This window comes from Pagrus pagrus (assembly GCF_965226575.1).
Source record: "Pagrus pagrus genome assembly, chromosome: 13".
Taxonomy (NCBI): domain Eukaryota; kingdom Metazoa; phylum Chordata; class Actinopteri; order Spariformes; family Sparidae; genus Pagrus; species Pagrus pagrus.
Genome location: NC_140197.1, coordinates 726,056 through 746,324, shown reverse-complemented (window position 1 = coordinate 746,324; position 20,269 = coordinate 726,056). Strand labels below are relative to the sequence as shown.

At 38.8% G+C, this 20,269-nt stretch overlaps 2 protein-coding genes and 1 long non-coding RNA gene across 4 annotated transcripts; 2 read left to right on the top strand and 1 right to left on the bottom strand.

Moving 5' to 3' along the window:
• Positions 1–2,484: 2,484 nt before the first annotated feature.
• On the bottom strand, positions 2,485–5,953 carry LOC311267855 (uncharacterized protein). The gene is made up of 4 exons (XM_084371098.1): positions 5,628–5,953; positions 4,469–4,537; positions 3,716–3,853; positions 2,485–2,693 (listed from the first exon to the last, which is right to left on the bottom strand). The coding sequence occupies exons 1-4, from the start codon at positions 5,772–5,774 to the stop codon at positions 2,562–2,564; spliced, it is 486 nt and encodes a 161-aa protein (XP_084227224.1). The 5' UTR covers positions 5,775–5,953; the 3' UTR covers positions 2,485–2,561.
• Positions 5,954–11,943: 5,990 nt separating this feature from the next.
• Positions 11,944–13,790, top strand: LOC311267755 (interferon-induced GTP-binding protein Mx-like; the record flags this gene model as incomplete). Its single annotated transcript, XM_084370985.1, has 6 exons — positions 11,944–12,087; positions 12,329–12,467; positions 12,548–12,746; positions 12,827–12,905; positions 12,997–13,102; positions 13,651–13,790. The coding sequence occupies exons 1-6, from the start codon at positions 12,085–12,087 to the stop codon at positions 13,788–13,790; spliced, it is 666 nt and encodes a 221-aa protein (XP_084227111.1). The 5' UTR covers positions 11,944–12,084.
• Positions 13,791–15,735: 1,945 nt separating this feature from the next.
• LOC311267365 lies at positions 15,736–19,806 on the top strand. Of its 2 annotated transcripts, none has more exons than XR_014623825.1 (4): positions 15,736–16,494; positions 17,002–17,039; positions 17,563–17,588; positions 18,819–19,806. It is a non-coding gene; the product is annotated as an uncharacterized lncRNA (long non-coding RNA). The 2 variants fall into 2 exon arrangements; XR_014623826.1 differs by having other exon boundaries at positions 16,428–16,494; positions 17,008–17,039.
• Positions 19,807–20,269: the final 463 nt, after the last annotated feature.

The following is a 20,269-nucleotide window of genomic DNA, read 5'->3' as shown; positions in this document are numbered from 1 at the left end:
AATACAAATATTTTTTGAAGTATTTGTTCGAAATAAGTATTTGTAAAAAACACGTTATTTGTGCCTTTCCGAATACCGTATTCGGGTTCGGCTCCACCCCTAATGTGTGTGTATATATATATATATATATATATATATATTCATTCATGTGATATGCTATAGACTACACTATTATTGCCATCAAGGACATGAATGAATTTATTGAGGAAAGGAAAATTTCAAAGACAGAGCTTTATTAGCAGAAACACAAACACAGAACTATGTACAATTCTGCCCACACAACAAACGGGAAGCTCAGGAGAAGGCCTATCCTACAGCACCGTGAAGTGTCTAGATGGATAGATAGATAGATAGATAGGTACTATACAAGTGTCCAGTAGCATACAAAATACAAGACATACATTACAAATTAACAGTAGCTACAGCAAACAGTAAACAGTGCAAATGGAGTGGAGTGGAAGTGAAACAGTGCAGTCTGCCGCCTCGGAGCTGTAGGTAACTTGCAGCATTCTGTCCGAATTTGGTCCATTTTGCAGACGTCTGTGGTGTGTTCACGTTGCCCTGTACTTGGGAATTGCCTCTAATCTCGACTGCAGCGAGGCACAGAGCTCGGTCTTACTGTCTTACAGGCAGCTGGAAAACAATTAAATGAGAGTGGTATTAACAAAAAAACGTAAGTCACAGTAAAATTAAACAAGGAAGGAACAGGAACAAAACAGTAAAAGTTACTTACAGACAATGGCGTCACTATCAGCGTCATGTAAATCTGGACTTGTGGACATAGCTCCGAGCAAATAGGAGGTCACGGCCTCGTTATGACACAAGATTAGTCTGTGAAAACAAAATCAACCGTTAAGATCGGTATCTATTAACGTATATGTTTCCTTATACAGCAGAATGAAAGCATATCCTTTATATCTTACCCTTGCTCCGGTTCGTAGCGCTGTCCGGGCTGAAGAGAAACTCACGCAGCGCTATCCGACCCCGTCGGGGTCTTTGTGTTTGCCGTCGGTCTCACAGCTCCATAGGCTTAACTCATCAGGTTCGCTTGTCGCTAGCTTGTTAGCAAAGTCCATGTAAAAGCACTGCTAGCTGCTAGGTCAGAAGCTAACTTAAACTCCTCTCTGTCGTCTTGTGCCGAGAAGTCCACTCAAACGGACAGAACTCTATCGCCAATAACGTTTTTATAAGAGTCCTGGTCGAACACTTTCACTCAAACTGGCGTAGATATTAACTAAAAAGTTTGTGTTTCCACTTTACAGCAGACAACCTGCATCTGTTGTCTTCCTCCGCTCGTCACTCTCACGCAGCTCCACCCCCTGTCCTTTGACCTCAAAGGTGATTGGTCCAGGAATCGGAAAGGTCCCGAAAGTAACAAAGTCACAAAAGGTCCAGGGATAACAAAACCACAAAACATTTGTGCAACTCTCTTTCCTATTCTAACCGGGGGGGGGGCTTACTTGCATAGTCATGTCCACAGTCCCCCCAATAAAAATACCCTAAATTATTCAACAAATGTATTTTCAGACTTCACACTCTTCACATTTTAGATTCACATCTAAAAAGAAATGCAGTACCTTTTGAACGAAGTTGTGATTTATGGTGGCATGGTATGAGCTGCATACGGGCAAAAAAAAAAATCACTTTTATGTCCCCCCCAAGCCTGACATCAGATCTGCACCCCTGCATCAGATATTTGTCTCCTTCTGTTGCCTGCTCCCCTTCTTCGTCGTCTTCCTCGTCCTGCTACTGCTCTTACTCTCCCTCTTCCTCTTTCTGCCTCCATGTTTCCAAAGTTGGCATAAAGGAGCTGAGCTCACATCAGGTGTATTTGTAGTGCTATGGCTTAGACTGATTGGTCTACAATGAGATTTTAAATGTCTTCATGTGTGTGAGTCTGTGTGCTTTTCCAATTTTAGTTGTGTTTTGTATTTTAAATAGATGTGTTTTCCCAATGATTGCATGAGATTTCCTTTTTGAACAATGTGTCTTATGTAAAAAACAGTGTGTAGAGTTTTGCAATAAGTGTACTGGAGAATTTCCAACACAGTGCAAAACATATATTGTGTTTGCAGGGTTGGTGCTTTTGTTTAGGGCATGGTCACCAAAGTTGGAGGTTGTGATGCTTTGGGCATAGCAACCACTTTTAGTGTTTAAGCATTAGGCAAAAACTGTAATATACACACAAAGTCATACAAACAACATGTAAAACTATGAGAAACAAATAGTCCCATCTGTATGTGTTCATGCGGAGAATACAATAAAATTCTATCTGCATTTCACTGCTAAAATGTCAAAAACAACTCACACTCGGTCACAACACAAATTTTCTACAAGAAAGTACATATTATCTTTTTATTAATCTTTTGCAATTTAAGAACACAATTATCAACATAAAAACAAGAACATAAATAAGAACAAGCAAGATTAATAACTAACCTAACCTAACCATATCCCCCCCCTCCTCCACTGTTCTTCCATGCACAAGACTTTGATCTTTGTGATGTGTTTTCCCTCCACACTTAACAGGGCTTTGATTGGCCCTTTTTTGAGTTTTTCCTCTAATGGTGACCACAGCTGTTTTTGATGTTAAAAATGCTGTCGTCCTCGATTAGGAGTTGGACAAACTCATCCTCCAGCTCGTTCTCCATCACGCCAAGGATCACCGCCTGCTTCTGGACAGTCTCTGGCTTCTGTTGAGGGATGACATAATCATATGACATTGGATCAGAATTCTCACTTTCCTAAACAGAAGAACAAATTGAACAGATTTTCTTTGCCTGCATGAAATGATTTGCTGTGGCAGTCAGGATGGTTGTTACTGTTTTCTCCCCTGTCTGTTTCCCCCTCCTTTCTCCCTAACCTGCTTCTTCCCAGTGTGTGTCTGTGTCTCTGGGTGTGTCTGCTGCAGCAGAGAGATGCATCTGCATCGTGCTACCATCTCATCAACTGCTGCTAGATCAACCCGGTCTTTTCACTGCTTTCATGCCAGATTGCTCCGTCCCGTATGGTCACTATACCTGTGTAGTACTCTTGAGTTTTTGCCAATCCATGTATTTCTTTTTAGTTTTTCCTTGCTACGTGTCTTGTGTGCTTTTGCTGCAGTGTTTTTAGCAAAACACTTGGATTTTTTTGTCTCATGTTTTTTCCTCTCTCGTGTGCAGTACCATCTGCCAACTCAGCTCCACCTCCTCTCCTGTGTGTTTCACCTCCTCACTTCCAGACCACTCCCCCTCATTGCCTGCCCTCCTCCCTCTCAGTGTCCCAGCTATTTTTGTAAATAAATACGTTTGAACTGTTCTACTGCCTCCAGCCTCTGCATTCTGGGTCTGGCATTTTCACTTAAATTAGCTTTAATCTTTAGCCTCAAATGTATATCCTTTTGCATTATTCTTTCTAAATGAGACTGTAATTTAAATGTATTTTCAATTTAGTTTTAATACAACTTAAAAACATTTTGGTGAGGTCGCGGTGGCAGTAGGCATAGCAGGGTTTTGAGACGTCCCTTCTTCTTAACACTCATAAACTCACTCTGATCAACATTAACTCATATTTCAACACTCCATTCATAGAGAAATTGTTGATTTTATTATCAAAACCTAATAAAATGTTACTTTTTCTTGTATTGTTCAAATTAAATTAAATAAGAACAAGGAGGGGAAAAATGTGTGTTTCAAAACTGAGTAAAAAAAACAAAACAGAAACAAGACAGTACCTCAAAAGTGGTGTGGGCGGTTGACTGGACACCACCATGTTTGTCAGCCATGACATGTGTCACAAGGATAGTGTCCCCGAGTTCTATGGGCTCAACCGCCGCCTCCCTCCACAGGGTCAACTCCAGCCTGTCAGTACCCTGTTAAACATAGGGAAATACATTTTATTTTTTTTACAATATCACTTAAATACTACCTCTTCCTTTTCCTCCTCCCACTTTCTTTCCTCCTTTCTATATCTCCCCTTCTACTTCCTCCTCTTTCCTGTTCTCAATTCTTCTTCTTCTTCTTCTTTCTCTTGGCTAGTCTTCCTCCTTTCTTCCCTCCTCTTTCTCTATCTCATCTATCCCCCTCTCCCCCTCCTTCTTCTCCTCCCTATATCTACCTGTCCATGAACCCCAAATATGTCTGAACTGATCCAGCATCAGTTCCTCTCAATTTGTCAGTGGAAACAGCATGCAGAACTTCCTACCTACAGTTCAGATATGGGTCGGATATGCACACACACATACGCACACACAATTTGTTTTTCCTGTGCTCCTTCTGTCTTCCTCTCCCTTCCTTTTCCTCATCTCATCTGCCTCCCTTCTACTGCCTGATCTCCATGTCCTACCTTGTTCTTTTGCTCCTCCCTCTTTCATTCTGGCTCTCTCTATTTCCCCTTCCCATCTCTTGTTCATCTTCTTTCGTCATTCTGGCCCTTTCTCTTCCCCATCTCTACCTGTCCATGAACTATACACGTCTTTACAGCTTACCTGCTGCAGGGTAAGTTTCCTCATTGGAATGAAGTCGTTCCCTGTCTTCACCTTTTTCACCGGTGATATCTGAATCACAAGATGGATACATTAAATTTCACATGTTTTATAATGATATTCCAAACTCAAGTTTATATCATTATGATAATACTTTTACAGTGTTTCCCATAGATTGTTTTGTAGCAGCGGTGCTCTGAGTTGGTAACCGAGCAACACTAATAATTAAGTTATAATAATAATAATAATTAATATAAAAAAGTTAATTAATAATTAATTAATTAATTAATTTGGCTCACTGTGTCATAACTTAACACACAGGCAGAGTAAGACACAGCACATGAAGATAAACTCCTAACTTATACAGCAAAATGAAACTCTTGAAACAAAACCTAACAATCCCATTTCAAAACTGTTTTTAGCATCAAAACATTAAACACATGCACCTTTGAATTACTCTTTCCTAGCAGCAACAACACACAGATGTCCTTTCTGCAAAACACAGCTGTATAGTACTGTGGATGGTTTTTGGTGTTTTTTGGGGATTACTAGCACATAGTCATGTCCAGTCCCCCCAATAAAAATACCCTAAATTATTCAACAAATGTATTTTCAGACTTCACATTTTAGATTCACATCTAAATAGAAACGCAGTACTTTTTGACTGATATGGCGAGCCTCTACGAAGTTGTGATTTATGGTGGCATGGTATGAGCTGCATATGTGCAAAACAAAAAATCACTTTTGTGTCCCCCCCAATCCTGACATCAGATCTGCACCCCTGCATCAGATATTTGTCTCCTTCTGTTGCCTGCTCCCCTTCTTCGTCGTCTTCCTCGTCCTGCTACTGCTCTTACTCTCCCTCTTCCTCTTTCTGCCTCCATGTTTCCAAAGTTGGCATAAAGGAGCTGAGCTCACATCAGGTGTATTTGTAGTGCTATGGCTTAGACTGATTGGTCTACAATGAGATTTTAAATGTCTTCATGTGTGTGAGTCTGTGTGCTTTTCCAATTTTAGTTGTGTTTTGTATTTTAAATAGATGTGTTTTCCCAATGATTGCATGAGATTTCCTTTTTGAACAATGTGTCTTATGTAAAAAAAAAAAAAACAGTGTGTACCGGTGTGTGTAAACTGTAATACTAGAAGAAAAAAAAGAACTTGCCTCCATCACCTGGCCCTCAACTGAGATGAGGCCCCCTTGGCTGTGCCACTCACTCAGGAGAGTGAACGCTGATGTCGGTTTTAGCATTTGGTCTGCCTGTCTGCGGAGGTCATCTGTGATTGTGATATTAGTCGTTCTAAAAAACATTGTCCTTTTGTCAATGTTGACGAAGTAGGGTGGACCAGACCCCCTCAGGTTGTAGCCCCTTATGATGTATGTTTGTCCTTCTTTTATTTTGTTACCAAATTCCTCAAAGATGGTGAGTTTGGTGATTGTCACACCATCGGAAATCACTGCCACTTTGGTTTTTTTGGTGAGTTTTGGCTGCACAAAACTTTTGCTGCATCCATCTTTTTAATGACAGCAACTTTGAGGGGGGGGGGGGGTCTGAAGTAGGTGTTGTCCATTGGTGTAGAAAGCAACTCTTTGAGAGCCATTCTGAAACGACAGAAAACACACAAAGACATGACTTTTTTTTAGGTGTCAAAAGTTAGTCTGTCTATTTGTCTTTTTGTCTGTCTGTCTGTCCATATACAGCTAGATAGGTAGCTTCCTTGCCAATTGATAATGGATCATTGAAGGTATTAATGGGATAGGAAAAAAAAACTACCTCTAGAGAACCTTAAGGGAACATTACCTAAACGTTTAACCTACTTTGTGATATTTCAGAGCAAGACTTCCCCTTGAGAGACACTTGTGTTTTTGGTTACGAAAAGTGACTTAATATAGAACAAAAACATCTTTCTCTGTAGGAATTGTTTCCATAAGGTTGTGAAATATTTGCTTTTGTATTGCTGACAGTATATAGGAGAATCTAGGTTGTATACAGTCAAAGAAATTGTCTACAAAAAGTCATTGTATTTACTAGGTAGAGAAGTAGTGACAACAAAGGACACACCTGAAGGTGAAAACATTGCGAAATAAAATCACAACTGAGTCAGTGCATATTTTATTTATAATATTTATTTGTATTTTTCGTTCAGTTGCTAACACATATAACTGCACATTACGTTTATTCAGCCTTTGGACACTGTCTTATGGCAACAAAAGTTCAATGTGATAAATCTTACTTTATTTTGGTACCTGTGGTTTCAGTGGAATAGAATATTATACATTTACATTTAGGACATTAAGCAGACTCTTTTGTCCAAAGTAACTTACAATAAGTGCATTTGTGTATTTGTACTATTTCTTATAATAATAATAATAATAACTTTATTTTTAAAGCACTTTTCATACATTAAAAATGTAGCACAAAGTGCTTTACATGTTTTAAAAACAACCCCCATCCCGCCCTACCCCACCCAAGGCCCCAACCCCAGCACATATAAACACACACACATGCGCACACACACACACACACACACACACACACACACACACACACACACAAATAAAATTGATCTTAAAAACATGTGGCTGAACACAGAGGAGCTAGGTCAGGAAACGCTGTCACAGGAGGCCGTCTGCACCAGGGGCCGCCCACAGCCCAGGCCAGGACACCTCCACTCGGGCGCCCACCCAGCTACAGGCCAGCGAGGGCCCCACAGCAGCGCGGCTAAGCACTGCCATAGGCCCCCCACCAAGCCCAGCTGATGTTCGCCACGAGACAGAGACATCCCAGACACGGCCGAACGCAGCCCCCAGCGAGGAAACACTGGAGATATTGAACAAGAGCATAAAAGAACTAGAGACAATAAAAACATAAAACATCAAACATAAAACTACCTAAAAATTACATAAAACTATATGGACTAAGAAAGTTAAATAAATAAAACACTAAAAGTAGCTCAAATCAGCTCTGCTATAAGAATAAATAAGTAAGTTAACAGTAAAAGTAAATAAAAATAAATAAATAAATAAAAGTAAATAAATAGAGAGGACTAAAATATAAATTGGCTAAGAGAATAAAACATTAGTTAAAAGCCAGGTTAAATAGATGGGTCTTTAGCCTGCTTTTAAAAATATTAACATTCTCTGCGGCCCTCAGGTCCTCCGGCAGGCTATTCCACAGACGGGGGCCGTAGTGCTGGAAAGCTGCCTCACCGTAAGTTCGTGTTCTAGCTTTAGAGATTATCAAAAGGCCAGTGTTGGAGGATCTCAGGGTCCGCGAGGGTTCATATGGTAAAAGCAGTTCTGAAAGATAAGAAGGTCCCAAACCCCTATGACATAAAAGGACTTTCACAGGTAAGTTTCGCAAGATGCATTCTAATGAAGCGTGATTCGATGGCAAGTTGCAGTTTTTATTTCCCCGAAATAAAAATAAAAAAAATAAAAATGTATTTGTATTTTGCAACGATTTTGTTGAGGCTCTGTAATGCGAGTTGCGCTAACGTGAGGCTAGTGAAGCCCGGATCAAGAATGCTAATTTAGTCGATAGTTTAATTGATTAACTGTTCTGATGGACTATGCGTAAATAAAACAATAATTATGTGGTTTGGGCCGAAGTTGTGCTTAAGGTGTTTTTGTACATAGGTTAATGTATCCTGTTTCCGCCTCTTTTCAAGCGCCATATAGACGAGACGGAGCGCTTCAGGCATTGTGAACAGAAAAGTCCGTAACGCCATTGGGGTAATATGATATATCCCGCCCCCACCCTCCAAGGGCCAATCGTTTGGTTCGTTGAACTGGGAAACCTATCAGCCAATCGCGTTGTTGGATTGATGGGCCTGTTGTATGTAGCCCGGGAGTTTTGCCAAATGGCTGCCTACCGTCAAGACTGAATGAAAGGTCTTAATATATAATATTGCCATACACCGTTTTGGCCGCACTGACCCATGTTACTAAAGTTAAAACGTTGCAAGGTCCTAATTCACAGCAATCATGGGTAACGTTAGTAATATAAGTTAATTGTGAAAGCCGACTGAGAAAACCGTGTAGTTTAGCATATACTGCTAACGGCCTCTATTCAGCGTTTATCTCATATTATCTGACTGCCGGTAACGGTAAATTTTGACCAACATGTAGTTGTCACCTATTTCACGTAAAGTAAATGTATAGTATTTACACAGTAATGCTGAAAATGAAGGAGTGTTGGCTGAATTGGCCCAGTTAACCAAAGAAAATCCGGTGTTCATACATGCACTTCTGGATTAAGCTAGTTATCGTTAGCTAAATTACTTATCGGTCGATTTTAGATGAAAGAAGTCTGGGAATGAGGAAGGTCTGGCAACAGATAAAATAAAACAATTTATAAGAATATTTCAATTTTTACAGTCATTAAAGTGTAGTTATGATGAAAATGAAGGAGTGTTGGCTGAATTAGCTCAGTTAAAGTGAAACTCTCGCCAAAAAGCAACCGAGGCTTTATTTATGATTGGGTATGAGTCAAACCTTCACGTACAAGCACACTCATGACCAAAGAGGCACTTTTAAGATTTACCGTAGTTTCGTTTTGGGGCAAGCTCATTTTGAACGGGAGTACATAGGGCATACCACGACGGCATCAAAATGTCTATTTTTAGACCACTAAGAAGGCTCCACACATCATGAAACTTTACTGGTAGCATCACCAGGGTCTCTACTCATGACACGAGCAGTAAGAACATTGTTTGTGTACACAAAGTGTGTGAAAAAGACGGTTTTGAACTACTTACGCTTAGCTACTGGGACTCCGGCGCGCCGCCGCCATTCCAGGCAAAAAGTGTCGATCTCCGAGTGCGGCCATCATGACGGAGAGTAACGGTGGGACGCTCCTCGGGCTTATTTCCAGATGAATTCGCGGATAATTCGTTGTTCTGTCGTTAGTCAAAAGCAACACTGACGTCCATGTTGTTGCTTTTGACTAACGACAGAACAACGAATTATCCGCGAATTCATTACTCTCCGTCTTTTTCACACACTTTGTGTACACAAACAATGTTCTTACTGCTCGTGTCATGAGTAGAGACCCTGGTGATGCTACCAGTAAAGTTTCATGATGTGTGGAGCCTTCTTAGTGGTCTAAAAATAGACATTTTGATGCCGTCGTGGTATGCCCTATGTACTCCCGTTCAAAATGAGCTTGCCCCAAAACGAAACTACGGTAAATCTTAAAAGTGCCTCTTTGGTCATGAGTGTGCTTGTACGTGAAGGTTTGACTCATACCCAATCATAAATAAAGCCTCGGTTGCTTTTTGGCGAGAGTTTCACTTTAACCAGAGAAAACCCGGTGTTCATAAATGCACTTCTGGATTAAGCTAGTTATCGTTAGCTAAATTACTTATCGGTCGATTTTGGATGAAATGTAAGAAGTCTGGGAATGAGGAAGGTCTGGCAACAGATAAAATAAAACAATTTATAAGAATATTTCAATATTTCCAGTCATTAAAGTGTAGGAAAAGGGTGTACCTGTTAGTTGGAAGCAGCAAGGGTGAAAATGATGAAGAAAAAGTTGATTCTGATAACAGATCACAGAGACCGGCACTTATCTGCCCGGATTGGTTAGTACTGACTGTCATGCTAACCAATCAAACGGGTTGCTATGGACTCGGAGACTGGCCCTAATCTGCCCCTGATTGACTAATACTGACTAACGCCTTGTCACAACCGTCCCAGTATCACTAACCAAGTTTATTTTATATTTTAAAAACTAGCTAAGGTTAGGGATAGAGTTGCAGATATTGGTATTAAAGGGAAACTATGCAGTTTTTGCAATTTATTTGCCGTTTTCTCGCCAGCCCAAAGTTGCATGGCTGTTTTTTCCGCTCACAGACGCCAGGGGGAAGCGAGACGGACACCATTCACCATTCAAGTTAAGATTAATTAACCAAAAAACTGCATAGTGTACCTTTTTCATGTGCAAAGTAAAATGTGCACTGTGCATTGCAAATTAAATGTAAAATGTCATCAAATCACATTATGAGGTAATAATCTTTTTTTATATAAAGATACTCAGTGATGCGAAATATCAGAAAGAAGAGAGACAGGGGAGTCCCATTTCCTGTGCTGGAAAGGGCTTCTGATGAGATCAGACAGGGAAAGTCAGTCAGAGGAGATCATATCATATGGCATTTGACGGCTCACCTCTTTTTTTGTCATGAAGTATGGAAAAAAAAAGGTAATCATTACATAAAAACATGAAATTAATAGTCACAATAACATTACTGATAAATAATATTTTCCATTTTGATTATGTGATTGATTCATTATGTATATTAGACATGTTACAACTGTCCCTGACATGTTAATATTTTATTTTACTGAGTTTAAAATAACCCTGTGCACATACATTAGTCACTTATATTAAAATGCATGCACCAGATTTCCATCTGCAGTCCTATATAATCTTTTTAATTAAATTACCTTCTATTTTTGTATTAATTTATTGTTTCAAGTGCATTGTTTGCATTGAAAGGCATTTAATGTTGTGAATCAACAGTTAAAGTTGTTATTGTTAACAAAATTACTTACTGGTCAATTGGAATAAAATAAATTCTGGGAGGAAAGGTGAAGGTCTGGCAGCAGGAACTGCAGGTTAAATGAGACTATTTACATGGATATTATTATTATTATTATTATTATCATTATTATTACAGTATTTACAGTAATTAAATGGTGTAATTTTAAAATTAATGGGTCGAAGTTGACAATGGATCCAGTGAAGATGGATTGTGATAACAGTTCGCTAGCACTTTTTATTAATAAACTTTATTTGTCCCCAGGGGGCAATTCAAGGCAAGGCACCTGGAGCAGTTATACACTACACAACACTTAACAGATATACAACACAACACAGAACAGACAGCTAGTTAAAATAAAATAGAAAATACATAAGATTGAAATAGAGAAATATAAAAGTACAAATACAATTAAAAGAGATATAGGTAGTATCTACATAAGGTGCAAGTTGATACTGAGGCAGTTATGAATGTCCATATAAATAGATATAGGTAGATATGGCTTAGTTAATCATTTGATCTGTAGGATACTTTCAATGACTAAGATAGGTGTACTAGTATTGTTTTTTGCTTAAAGTATTGTCAGTTTCAATACCTTTTTCCCCATATCTTTTGCTTAAAGTGTTTGATTAGAGATGGGGTCCCCAAGATTTGATGAAATCCGACATGTCCCAGAAGAACCTGGTTCAAGTAAAGCTCAGGGCTGACTGAATGATGATCAAGAGCTGCTTAAACAGAGATGGATGAAAAAGTATTAGCAAGCCCCACAGTTTATATACTTAACAGTGTATTTTGGTACTTTTATGACATTTAATTTTATTTTTCCAAGTCCTATCCTTACAATGTACTTATTTATCCATGCAAGGAATATCATCTGAATTACTTGTTTTCTTTGGGAAAATGATGATATCAAGCCATATGTTTGTCTTTCAACAGAAGCCAAAACACGTCATCAACATGCAGAGATCCTCGGGGCCCGTGGAGGAGGAGGATGAGAACAGTGGCATCCTACACGTGCTCATGCAAGACAATGATGTCTTCCAGATTGGAAAGGAATTCTCTGAGATGTCACCTAGCAAATGGTTAGTTGCTCACAGGATACTTGAAATACCTGAAATGGCTAATCCATTAAATATTGCACAATGATTTGTCTCCATTCCTATCCATCCAAAACTGTATTTCTCTGGTGTGTAATGACTTTTACAGGACAGTTAAAGGTGGTGTAGATTTATAATGTGTTTGTTCAGGATTTGATTACAACCAAACACAGTGGTGATTGATAATGGTGCAGATTATAACTTCATTATGGATTCATACTTTCAGATAAAGAGACTGAACCAGATGTTTATCAAAAAACAAGAAACTATCAGCTTGGTGGTTGTTCCAAGCAATGTGGACATTGCAACCACAGAGGCTCTGAAGATGGCACAGGAGGTGGATCGTGATGGAGAGAGGACTTTGGGTAAATAGAGCAGATTTTGGAAGGGGCCACTTTGCCATGTTACTTTTACATAGTTCACTGTTTGTCTTTCTTTCTCTTAGGTATCTTGACCAAGCCTGATCTCGTGGACAAAGGCACAGAACAGACGGCGGTTGACATCGTCCACAATGAGGTCATCCACCTGAAGAAGGGCTACATGATCGTCAAGTGCAGGGGTCAGAAGGAGATCACAGAGAAGGTGACTCTTACTGAGGCAACAAGAAGAGAGAAAACCTTCTTCAAAGATCATGTGCATTTCCAGTAACTTCATTCCTTCTGGTTAACAGTGATTTTGACGGGTTGTGTAGCTGGCACTCAGTAACTTCTTATTTTTGTCGCAGCATTCTTTATGACGAAGGCCACGCCACTGTTCCTGAATTAGCTGAAAAACTCACACTTGAGCTGGTGCATCATATCCAGGTAAATACTTCTTGGTGCTTCAGCTTCACAGTTCACTACGGACCACTTTACCCACTCATGCGTTAAAGCTTTGGCCCTGTGTGATTTGTAGATGTCTCTGCCTCGACTGGAAGATCAGATTGAGAAGAAACTAGTACAGACTCGTGCGGAGCTGGAGAGATTTGCTGACGGACTTCCATCTGATGCAGCTGAGACTCGTCTTTCTCATTGATGTGAGTTCACTACAGTAGCTGGCACTCTCAAATACTGCGCTGCCTACTAAGAACCTTGAAAAACTAATTTCCCCTCTTCTGTCATCTGATCCTGTTATATTTTAGAGTGACAGCATTTACACAGGAGGCCATCAACCTCGCTACAGGGGAGCAACTCAAAAGCCTCAAAATCTTTTCTGTACTAAGGCGAGTGTTTGCAGTGTGGAAAGGGACCATAGACCAGTATGGGGTAAAATGTAAGTGCATCGACATCTCAGTCATCATTTCACTTGTGATGTCTTTTGTTTGCCCTCAGTACTACAAAACTGTAATATGTAAAGTTAACTATTAAGTAAGGTTGTAAAATGTTGTTTTATAAATGCCATCTCCTTATTAATATATATAAGAGCAGAATTCTTACACATAGATAAACAAAACAATCATTTCCAACTCAACAAACATTTTTAAATGACTGATTCACAGTCACGATAATGTTTTTAAGGAAAAGAGTTTATGAATTATGCTATCAGTATGACCTTTACGCTTTGCTCCAGATTGCTGTAATGACCGCTATGAAGAGGCAGACTTCCTGGGGGTGATGGAGGAAGAGGAGGAAGAGTTCAAGCTGCTCCTCCACGACGACTCAATTTGTGAGATCAGGGAGCTGTGGCACCCCATTTCCCACCTGCTCTAAAAGGGGTCAGTCAAATCAAGACTAACGACAGAGGGAACAATGGTTGTGGGATGAGACATTGTGGAAAAAGAGGAATAAAGAGGGGGGAATTAAAGGAGGGTTACAATCAGTTTAAAAATGTTCTGTTTGATTTCTTTCAATTTAATCTTACTGTTGTTCCTTTTTTTATGTTATTATTGACATGTTCAATCTAGTTAATAAATGTATTCTAAAACATTCTAACCAATCCACGTTTTTAAGAAGTCACTGGTACTCAGCTACGGTTTAAGAAGTCTATTGTCAGTGCTTAATTCTCTTTGTTGTTTATGTAGGCTCCCATACTTAACGGGCAAAAACGCAGGGGTCGGTCAATGACCTCTACATCTAAGAAAGGAAACAATATATTAGTTTAACCACAAATCACAACTAAATACTTCTCCATCTCAGCTCTGTGTATACTTGAATATATCATTTTGTTGGTATTAAGGTCAAGCTGCTACTCCCTTCTGTTTGTTTGGGTTGGAGTACACCACACACAGGACATTTGCACTGGTTTAAGTGGTAAGTAACGGCTAATGGCCGGAACTGCTTGATGTACTGGGAAATACTTGCCTGAAATGCATGAAACTATAGGAATGAATGCTCAAGATTTTGCTGGGAAAACTGTTATTCAAAAGCTGAACAGGCAGAAAAGCTGGAAAGTAATAACCTCAATGGGCTAAAAAAGCTAAAAATTCAAATAGTTTAAGTTTCTCAAGCTGAACATGAAGTTGAAAAAGCAGAAAACTGAATATTTGAAAAGGTTAAAAAGCTGAACAGTTTGACAGCCAAACAGTTTCTGTAGCTGCACATATGCTGGAGCAGTAGCAGAACCAAAGTTGAAAATGTCCCCATAAGAATGAATGGAAAACGTCTCCCAAACTCCTCCGAGCTTTGAAAAAAGTGTACTGGTTGTCGCCAAAATGTTTATATATTGAGTAAGAGGAGACATTGTTGAAGCTTATGATGTGTTTTTAAATTAATTAAAAAAATGTCAAACTGTTTAGCCTTTTTAGCCTATTCAGCCCACTTTCCAGCCTTTCAGCTTTTTCAAATATTCAGCTTTATGTTCAGCTATAGAAACTGTTCAACTATCAAAATGTTCAGCTTTTTAAGCTCTTTCAGCCTTATACTTTTTAGCTTTTCAACCTTTTCAGCTTTTTTAAATATTCAGCTTTCTGCCTTTTCAGCTTTTCTGCTCCTGCATATGTTCAGCTAGAGAAATCGTTAGGCTTTCCAAATCTTCAGCTTTTTAAGACTGTACTTTTTAGCCTTTCAGCCAGCTTTTTCTGCTAAATTCAATCTCATGGGAACATTTTCAACTTTTGTTCTGCTACTGCTTCAGCATACGTTCAGCTAGTAGTTCTTCTACTATTACTACTTCAACTGTTACTTGTACTACTACTACTTCAACTACTACTTGTACTACTACCACCACAACTAATACTGCTACTTGTACTACTACTACTACTTGTCTCTTACAAGTACTTCTACTACTACTACTAGTACTTGTACTACCACCACTACTAGAAGTTGGCTGTGTGTGTGTGTGTGTGTGTGTGTGTGTGTATGGCATGGATATGGACCACATAATGAAGTGATGAATGTCAATAGTAACGGCAATATCCCAGACTCCCTTACAAATCGAGTGATTTTAAGAGTTGTTGCATCATGAGGAGAAGCTTAATCAACTTTTTGGAACACCTATGACAAATTTTAACTCATCGGTGCCTTCTTTCAAATTCGGCATTAAGTACAATACATTAAGATTTGTCTCTATGAGATATTTTAGGATTTGTGGGTCGCTCTCAGAAGCTTTTGTGTTTAACGCCAGAATTTCCGAGTGTCACCTGAACGCCTCAATCAAGTTGACGCAGCAGCCGGATCTTCCGTCAGTCGCTGTATGCTGTTTGACAGGTAAGTCTGCTTCACACGGCCGGCAGTGATGAACGGTCCAAATACAGGTTTATTGTTTCAGAAGTGCATTAAGAGTGGTGTTTAATTCAAACGGGTGTAAAAATGAATTTATGGGCGCAGAGTTTTTCTTGTTCGGCAAAGCCTTTATTGTTGGCTACCCGATGGTAACGTTGCTAGCATAACCGCTAACGCTAACCAAGTTAACGGACTAGCGCGTGAAGGAGTTATGAAAGGAGAGCCGACGTCAGTTAGCTGCAGTTAATAGCAGAGGCCCAGTGTATTTGGCTAAGACAACCAACAGCCCATGTACTAACAGCAGTTTTTAGTTCAGAGCATTGTCCCATTTATTTTAATCATATGTTTTTTTCAGTTTACAGATAACTTCATTCATTCATTCATTCATTTCATTTAGTTTTAAACCTGTTTCTATGTGGCTGGCTTATTTGTTGTCCGTTCTGCAAGTTAGAAACCAAAGGCTAAGGCTTTTTGTCACAAGCAAACTTAATTTGAGTGACAAAAAAGTAGGACAATAATATACTGTATTACAGTATTACTATTACTACTATTATATCATACTATAATATGTAGCTACCTCTCTACAGACACTACTCTGATGCCCAACCACTATTTGATTGGTTACATGAGTAATGACAATAAATTCAAATGAGCTGTGGCACTGGTTTTCTGAAGTAAACTGAAACTCTCATCCCCCCCCCAAACTGCTGACCCTCCTCGTGTTCCTGCTGATGTCCTGTGCTGACTCTACAGTGTGAGTACAAACACACACACATTATGTTTGTTATGACTGTCACCAAACTGATATGTAGTCATGTATCATTTAGTTTTAAATGTGTTTCTATGTGGCTGGCTAATTTGTTGTCGGTTGTGCAAGTTATAAACCAAAGGCTACAGCTTTTGTCACAAGGAACCTTAATTTGAGTGACAAAAAAGTAGGATAATAATGTACTGTATTACAGTATTACTATTACTACAATTATATCATACTATGATATGTAGCTGCCTCTCTGCAGATACCAAACCACACTGTAGTCTTGCTCAATGTCCTGCCCAAGTTGCAATAAACATGATAGATCATATGACACCAAGCACATCCAGTTTTGCCACAAAATTGTGTGCGCACGTGCACGTAACTCCAACCCAAACTAACAGAACGGAGAAGCAGTGTGACCTTAATACCAACAAAATGATAAATTCAAGTATACACAGAGCTGATGGAGAAGTATTTAGTTAAACTAATATATGTTTCCTCTCATAGATATAGAGGACATTGACCGAGCCCTGCGTTTTTGCCTGGTAAGTATGGAAGCTGCAACAGCCTACATAAATTGACAGTAACACAGTTTAGTATCTCAAACTGTTTAATGTTGTTTGGATTCACACATGATTTATATATTTTGTGATTTCTTTACTGTTTTAATTTATGTCTCAAAATTAAAAAAATTGGGCAAGTTACTTTAAATTAATAATAACAGTTGCTTCTCTCAAAAGTAATTGAATTACTTTAGCAATTGCTGCATATAAGAATAATTACTTACTCATAAAACAAACAGTTCTGTCTCTCACATACACACACAGCTCAGCACTGTATCGAAGGGCTGATTTTGTGGTGATGTCATTCATGGCACAGACTGATTTTGGTGAAGCACAGGCAACATACACTGTATAAAGGGTACCCAGCTCAGTGTACAGAGAGCTGAGATGGAGCAGTATTAATGTTCTTAATTGAAATGAGTTGTGAGGTTGGTTTTCTTTAGAATTGAAAATCTCAATTTCTCTCTCTCCCTCACTCAACTGAACTTCGTTGGATTCCTGCCAGCCTGTGACTCCTGCAAACTCTGAAGCGTAAGAGCACACAGAGACATTATGATTGTTTTAAACTGATATTTCATGGGTTTACAATTTAGGATGAGTCCCCATTCAAATAAATTTTGTTGATGGGAATCACGTACACACTTTATATAATCAATAATAAATTAAACACTCTGAAAAACAATTTGATCTGGATACATATGAGATGTGACCCCCAGATTTTTTGAGAAGAAAGTAAACATCATATCTTTCTGTCTCCATACTTCTTCTGGCGGTCTCTAGCTGTATACTAGGGCTCGGCATTATGGACCAAAATTCCTGTCATGGTATTTTCAGGCTGATTGCCAACACAGGCTAGATATATCTCCGCATTTTCTACACAGTGGGCTGAATTATCAGTTGTGACCAAAACTACATTTTATATGTCACAAGAACTTTTATTTAAACAGACTCTGACAAATCTACACAACATGTAAATTCAAATCTATAAATTAATTTTGAAAAGTAGCAGGCCTGTAAGTTAACTTTTTTTTTCACTGGTGCTACGTGCTGATCTGATTAGAGTTTTGCAGCACAAGACACAAAACCATAGCTTAATAATTGTGTAATTGTATGAAGTCCATGATAGTTTGATCCATAACATTCTGTGTTGAGGGAGTTTATGTAATTTTGAAAAGAAACAAATGGTACAGAAAAATGCAAACATTCTTTTAAATGTATTTAGTTATAAATTGTTATTCATGGACAGCATGGATAGAGAGAGAGAGAGAGACTCGATCAGCGTTTTTATGAAATGCTTGTATCGTCTTTGCACTGAATTTTTATAAACACATTTGTAGCTTGCATCCAGGCACTATCTGTCACACTCGCTCACAAACGAGCACAAAGACACTCACCTGACTCAGACAAACTGTTGTGTGTCTCTCTCACGCACACACAGCTCAGCACTGTATGGCTGGGCTGCTACTGCAGTAATGTCATTCATGGCTCAGATTTTGACATACACTATATCAGGGTTGGCACTCTGTAGTGATTTGACCGTAAGCACACGCTTTCTAAAGCTATTGGCTACAGCAGCTGCTTCAACACACTGTTGTGAAATTGTAGTGGAAAAGAAACCTCAAGACAAGCCCTAATGAACTGATGCATTTCATGACTACTGGTTTTCACATTTCATGTTTAGCTCAGGGTAGAAGCTACATGAGTATTTTTTTCCTTATATTTCAACAGCAGTCTTATTGATTTTCCCATTTTGTCTTACAGGTGCCTTGCTGATTTTCTATCTGTTGCCTGGAACTCTGAGAGTCTCTACACTCTAACGCTCTCTCTCTCTCTCTCTCTCTCTCTCTGACCAATCAGGGTTCAGTTCCTGATTGTTGTTATCAAGCCTCTATCTTTGACTGAAACCCTGAGAGTCTCTCCACTCTCACGCTCTCTCTCTCTTTCTGTACCAATCAGAGTTCAGTTCCTGATTGATGTTGGATCTCTATCTTTGACTGGAAACCTGAGAGTTCTCAAACTCTCACGCTCTGCCTTTAAGCTCTATCTTTCACTGGAACCTTGAGAGTTCTCAAACTCTCACGCTCTCTCTCCCTTTCTGTCGATTGGATTATTGGATTTGGATTATTGGAATTGGATTTGGATTATTGGATTATTGGATTATTGGATTGACACTTTTTGGCTTGACATTTTGATTTGACATTTTGACTTGACATCTTTTGGACAAGTTTCACAAGCACATCATCTTCACAAAACATTACACGATCTGTTGGAGCAGGTTACCACTACCTTATCGCCCTGATTCGATTTGAGCTACAACCTTGATCAGCTTTTGACAAGCATTTACCAGCATTTGATTTTTGAACTAGTAACATTACTTCTAATTAATTTGATTGTTAAGTTAAGTTTTGAAATAATTGATTTGAACATTGATAAATTGTCAGAAGATATTGGATAATTTAATATTGCACTGACATTTTGGAAAACGATATACACAAGAAATATTTGTAGTGTAAATCCATATTTATACAAGAAAAAACAAAAACATACAGGTGTTTTTTCATTTTTGAAAAGTTTGAGTTTACTGAAGTAGTGGGAGTAACTGTAAAAGTAAAACCATATAATACAGTGCATTAGTTGTCCCATACTTATATCTAATTCTACTTCATCTTCTGTCCTGCTCACATTATTTGAATCAATTCAAGTGTTTTATTGTTTAAACCTGCTGAAATAAAGAAAACTATTGCTGTTGTTTTGTTGTTGTTGTTTGAAGAAGCTGTGTTTGATACTGATATTTTAAATATAAACCTGAATACATTTGTCTAGTCTTACACATTTCGTTTGTTAAGGAATAAGACTTGGATTCCTGTCACTGAAAAGTACTAGTCTACAGTGTAACTATTCTCAGTTGAATACCACATTTGAGCATTAGTACATACCTCTTGATAGTGCTTTAAAGCATTGAATAAACACTGAAACAAAATAACCTTCAGTTTTAGCTGAGCATACATTTAGCCCATTTCTGCAAGCTAAAAAAAGGTTTTCTGAAAAAAATTACTGGTTTGAATCTACAACAATGCCTAGGAGAAATAAGAAGTCCCAAGCTGCACGCATGCGCTGGCAGAGATCAGGTGAGATGCACTGTGCTACAACAGCTGAACAGGAAGCATGTGTTGGTACCCAGAGCAGTGGAGAGGTCATGACGTCAGCAACAT

Coding starts and splice junctions, on each gene's coding strand:
- LOC311267855 (XM_084371098.1), bottom strand. CDS start 5,774: ATGTTTTTTAGAACGACTAATATCACAATCACAGATGACCTCCGCAGA. Junction 3,854..4,468: donor GGAAACTTACCCTGCAGCAG/GTAAGCTGTAAA, acceptor TATGTTTAACAG/GGTACTGACAGGCTGGAGTT. Junction 2,694..3,715: donor CCGCCCACACCACTTTTGAG/GTACTGTCTTGT, acceptor ATCCCTCAACAG/AAGCCAGAGACTGTCCAGAA.